Here is a 4546-nt window from a genome sequence, read left to right as displayed (position 1 = left end):
GCGGCCGCCAGGGCTTTAGAGCCGAGAACGTTCCCCGGGTACCCCTCCCCTCGCCCGTCCTGCCCTGAGCGCCCGCAGGCCCAGCGCCCTCGGGGCAAGTCCCCAGGAGCGCGGCCCAATGGATCGCTCCGGGCCCGCCCCCTCGCGCGCTGATTGGCCGCGGCCGCGCCGGCCTCGCCTTATTAGCAAGTTCTCTGGGGAGCGGCCCACGGTGCCCGAGCCGGCCGGTGCTCCCGGGAACTCGGCCTGCGCGGCGGCGGGGCGCGAGCCAGGCCCAGCGCGCCCAGCTGGCCTTCTGGGAAGGGGCGGGAGGCGAGCGCGCGAGGGTCCGCCCGGCCAGGGCCTCGGGCGCTCCCTGAGGCCGGCCGCGCTCCCAGCCCGCCCGAAGCCCATGCCCGGCGGCTGGTCCGTGCAGCGGCTGGAGAAGGGGCCCAGCTCTGCATGGCCCCGGGTGCTGACATGACTTCTTTGCCACTCAGTGTCAAAGTGGAGGACTCTGCCTACGGGAAGCCAGCGGGGGGAGGCGCGGGTCAGGCCCCCAGCGCCGCCGCGTCTACGGCGGCCCCCATGGGAGCAGATGAGGAAGGGGCCAAGCCCAAAATGTCCCCTTCGCTCCTGCCCTTCAGCGTGGAGGCGCTCATGGCCGACCACAGGAAGCCAGGGGCCAAGGAGAGTGCCCTGGCGGCCTCGGAGGGCGGGCCGGCAGCGGGCGGCTCGGCGCAGCCCCTGGGCGTCCGGCCCGGGTCGCTGGGCGCCCCAGACGCGCCCTCCTCGCCGCGGCCGCTCGGCCATTTCTCTGTGGGAGGACTCCTCAAACTACCAGAAGATTCACTCATCAAAGCCGAGAGCCCCGAGAAGCCAGAGAGGACCCCGTGGATGCAGAGCCCCCGCTTCTCCCCGCCCCCGGCCAGTGAGTAGCCAGACCCAGGAGCCAAGGGAGGGGGCCGGGCAGGGGCGCGGGACTGGGGCGCCAGGCCGCACGCCGGCGCCTGCTCGTCTTGGGCGTCTGCGTACCTGCAGCGGGTACCTGGAGTCCGTGTTAGGGCTCTGTTGGCAGGGAGGCCGACTGGATCCTCTCCCTATTCCCACCCAGGAAGAGGGTTCCAGGCCTCCTTGCCTTGGCCCGATGACGCTACGGATGGGAGTTACCTTGTAGGATACCGGTGTCTGGACACCCTCTCCTCCTGACCCGGCCGCCGGACGATTCTGGGAGTTCCCTCATCTGATCCTAAACTCTGTTACATCACCCTTGCCCCAAGAGATGGGCGCGAACAGTGTGGACATCTTCCCAGTAGTCAGAGTTTCACTTTCTCCTAGAAGCCTGGTGTCCCCCACCCAACCCCACCCAATTTAAAATGCCTCTTTCCCAGGATGGATGATGTCCTGGGAGGGGACACTCAGGTTCCAGTGGAGGGGGCGGGGCGCCAAGTCAATTAGGGGAAGGCGCCCCTCTGATCCTGTCGGAAGCCTCCTTGCATCCCAGATTGGACCCACTGAAGTGGACTCCAGCCGCCAAACGCACTTTCGGGGGTAGTTTCAAGGCTTCGTGGCCCCCTGACTTCTCTGCCCAGTGAACAAGCTCGGAGATATTTCAGGAGCACGGGAAATTCCCAAGTTTTCCTCGTTTCCTCCGATTATTTTGTGCTGCATAATAGCAGCCTGAATTCAATGGCGAGATGCTGAGGAATGATTTTTATCTGGGGATTAAACGTCTTTGAAAGGCCGGTCCCTCCCTGGGCCTAATAGCCAGACAAGGCAGCCGGCGCAGGGCAGTGGCCGTTCAAAATAGTGACGTTTTCTCTCGGCGTCTGCCTTTGCCTTTCGGGAGGCCAGACGGAAAGCGAGTCCGGGGGCCAACTGCTTCCCGGACTCTCGGGGAAGAAGGGGGATGTTAACATAAGATTTTGTTTGACTCACATCCTGGTGGTCTGAGGGCCCAAAGGTTTTTCTTTTTTTAAGAAGTGCAGGGTGGGGGAAATACATAGGCAAACCCGCATGGTGAAACAGCCTCTGTTTGAATTCACTCTTAAGCTGCTGCACAGGGAGTGTCCTTTCAGAGACTTGGGAATTTGGTTAGGGCCTTGGGTCCCAGGACTCCAATCAACGCCTGTTGCCCTGGGAATAATCGGTTTCACTTTTTATCTGGCCTCAGGGCCCAGCTGGCTCAATCCCTGACCTGCACCAGCTCTCCACCTCGGTGCTTGCTTCCTACCCAGCCTTGGGGTTAATTTTGAAGCCAGAAGAGAAAAGACAGCTGGGCACCCTTGGTCTTCCCAGGCTGAGCCGCAGGCGGCGGTGCCTCAATCGTGCACCGCCCCAACACACATACTTGTTTGAGTGCGGCCAGAGGGCCAAGGTGCCAGGGGTGGGAGAAGTCTGAGAAACGATTGAGACAGTCAGAAGAAAAAGTCCCATTAGAATGAAGGAACCCCTTCTCCTCCACTCAAAATGACACTTTATATATTTAGGAGAATTGGTCACAGTGCAACTTCCAAAATGTTCTTGTCGCCCCACCTCTAGTCTACTGGGGACTGACTCTAGAACCCTGTAGGAATGGGCCATCTCCGGGGAAAGGGACCCATCACATGTGGAGTTCTGGATTCTGTGCCACACAACTGCAGCCTGACTTAGCACTGAGCACTTGATGGGCACAGATGTTGGGCCAATGCATAAAACTAAATGTGCCCTTGCGCTGGGCGCAGGGCCTCTTCCTGCAGCTGCATCACTGTGTGAGCATCACCTTCCTTCTGTGTGGCTGTGGGAGGGGCTGCCACGAAAGGCCTTCCTAATCCTCCCAGCAGGTCAGAGCAGCCCCACCTTTTCCCAGTTGTGTTTGGGCCTGGAGCTGGGCCTGGGGCCTTGAATATAAGGGTATGTTTCTCCTGGAATCTTAGTTTACTCATTTGCAAAATATAGACAAGAAATTCTTCCCTGCGGGGGTTCCAGTGGAAATTGTAGAAAATGTTTTCCAAGGTCCTCACACAGTGATTGGCACCCAGGCACTTGGCAACAACCAGTATCTGGTAGTTATTGGCTATTATTACTACTTCATGGGCTGGTTATGCTCCACCGCCTCTCTCTCAACCTCCTGTCCTTTTCTCTCTCGGCTCCTTAGGGCGGCTGAGCCCTCCAGCCTGCACCCTGCGCAAGCACAAGACCAACCGTAAGCCGCGGACGCCCTTCACCACCGCGCAGCTGCTGGCGCTGGAGCGCAAGTTCCGCCAGAAGCAGTATCTGTCCATCGCCGAGCGCGCCGAGTTCTCCAGCTCACTCAGCCTCACCGAGACGCAGGTGAAGATTTGGTTCCAGAACCGCCGTGCCAAGGCAAAGAGACTACAGGAGGCAGAGCTGGAGAAGCTGAAGATGGCCGCCAAGCCCATGCTGCCACCAGCTGCCTTCGGCCTCTCCTTCCCTCTCGGCGGCCCCGCAGCTGTCGCGGCTGCGGCCGGTGCCTCACTCTACGGCGCCTCCGGCCCCTTCCAGCGGGCCGCACTGCCGGTGGCGCCTGTGGGACTCTACACTGCCCATGTAGGCTACAGCATGTATCACCTGACATAGAGGGTCCCAGGGTCTCCCACCTGTGTGGCCAGCAAATCCCTGCCGCTCTCCTCTTCTGCGCGCAGCAGGAGCTGTGTCCCGATGCGCTCCACGGCGCAGCACCCCCGGATGCCTTTGCCTTGGTTGCTCCTGGAGTTCACTCTTCAAAGTCCGATCCCCTTCCAAAAAGTGGCTGGAAGGGTCCCTTAGCACTCTTCTAGAATCTAGATCTACAACCTTGAGTTAAGGATGGGGAAACTGAGGCCAGAGAGGTCAAGAGATTTATCCAGGGTCCCCAGCAGAATTAGTGGCCGGACAGGACTAGAGGCCCCATCTCCTTCGTAGCTGCTGTATTGACACCAGGCAGGAAAGTCAGAGAGAAATTAGAGTTTGACGATCTTGAAAATGAGAGCAGTCTTCGAGAGAGAGAAGAGCAAGCCAGGGGAGATGGACCCCAGCTCCTTCCATTGGAAAACTTAGGAGAAGTTCAACAGCAGAACATTTGCTTTGGGGGCAGGGGATACACAGATGCATTGTAAAGGTAGGTTGAAGGGACCTCTCTCTTACCAGTACCAGAAAAAGAATTGTAAAATAAAAAAAAATCTCTTTCTATTTAACAGTACATTCTCGTGGCTCTCAAGCATCCCGTTGGAAGGGATTGTGTGTACTATGTAATATACTGTATATCTGAAATTTTATCATCATTTATATTATAGCTATATTTGTTAAATAAATTAATTTTAAGCTACAAAAACTCTCTCTTTACTGATTTAGTTTTTTATTTTAATTTTACTTCTTGCCATCTCCACATATAAAATTGCTTTCCAGTTTGCAGGTAGTTTTACACTAGCAACTTTCAATGGTGACAACAGGACATGCAAGGACAGAGGAGGGGTCTTTTTTAACACACCAGACGGAGCTGCATTAGCAAAGTCAAGTGGAGAGCTGAACCAATTACCCAGGATAATTAGGCTCAATTTTCCGATTCACTTTAAGCTGAAATCGACAC

At 57.3% G+C, this 4546-nt stretch overlaps 1 protein-coding gene across 1 annotated transcript; it reads left to right on the top strand.

The window, feature by feature from the left end:
- Positions 1–214: 214 nt before the first annotated feature.
- On the top strand, positions 215–4277 carry MSX1 (msh homeobox 1). Its single transcript, XM_012739728.2, has 2 exons — positions 215–910; positions 3116–4277. The coding sequence occupies exons 1-2, from the start codon at positions 442–444 to the stop codon at positions 3556–3558; spliced, it is 912 nt and encodes a 303-aa protein (XP_012595182.2). The 5' UTR covers positions 215–441; the 3' UTR covers positions 3559–4277.
- Positions 4278–4546: the final 269 nt, after the last annotated feature.

Source organism: Microcebus murinus, chromosome 16 (assembly GCF_040939455.1).
Source record: "Microcebus murinus isolate Inina chromosome 16, M.murinus_Inina_mat1.0, whole genome shotgun sequence".
NCBI classification, from domain to species: domain Eukaryota; kingdom Metazoa; phylum Chordata; class Mammalia; order Primates; family Cheirogaleidae; genus Microcebus; species Microcebus murinus.
Note: the sequence above shows the minus strand (reverse complement) of the source record. Positions and strands in the feature narration are given on the sequence as shown.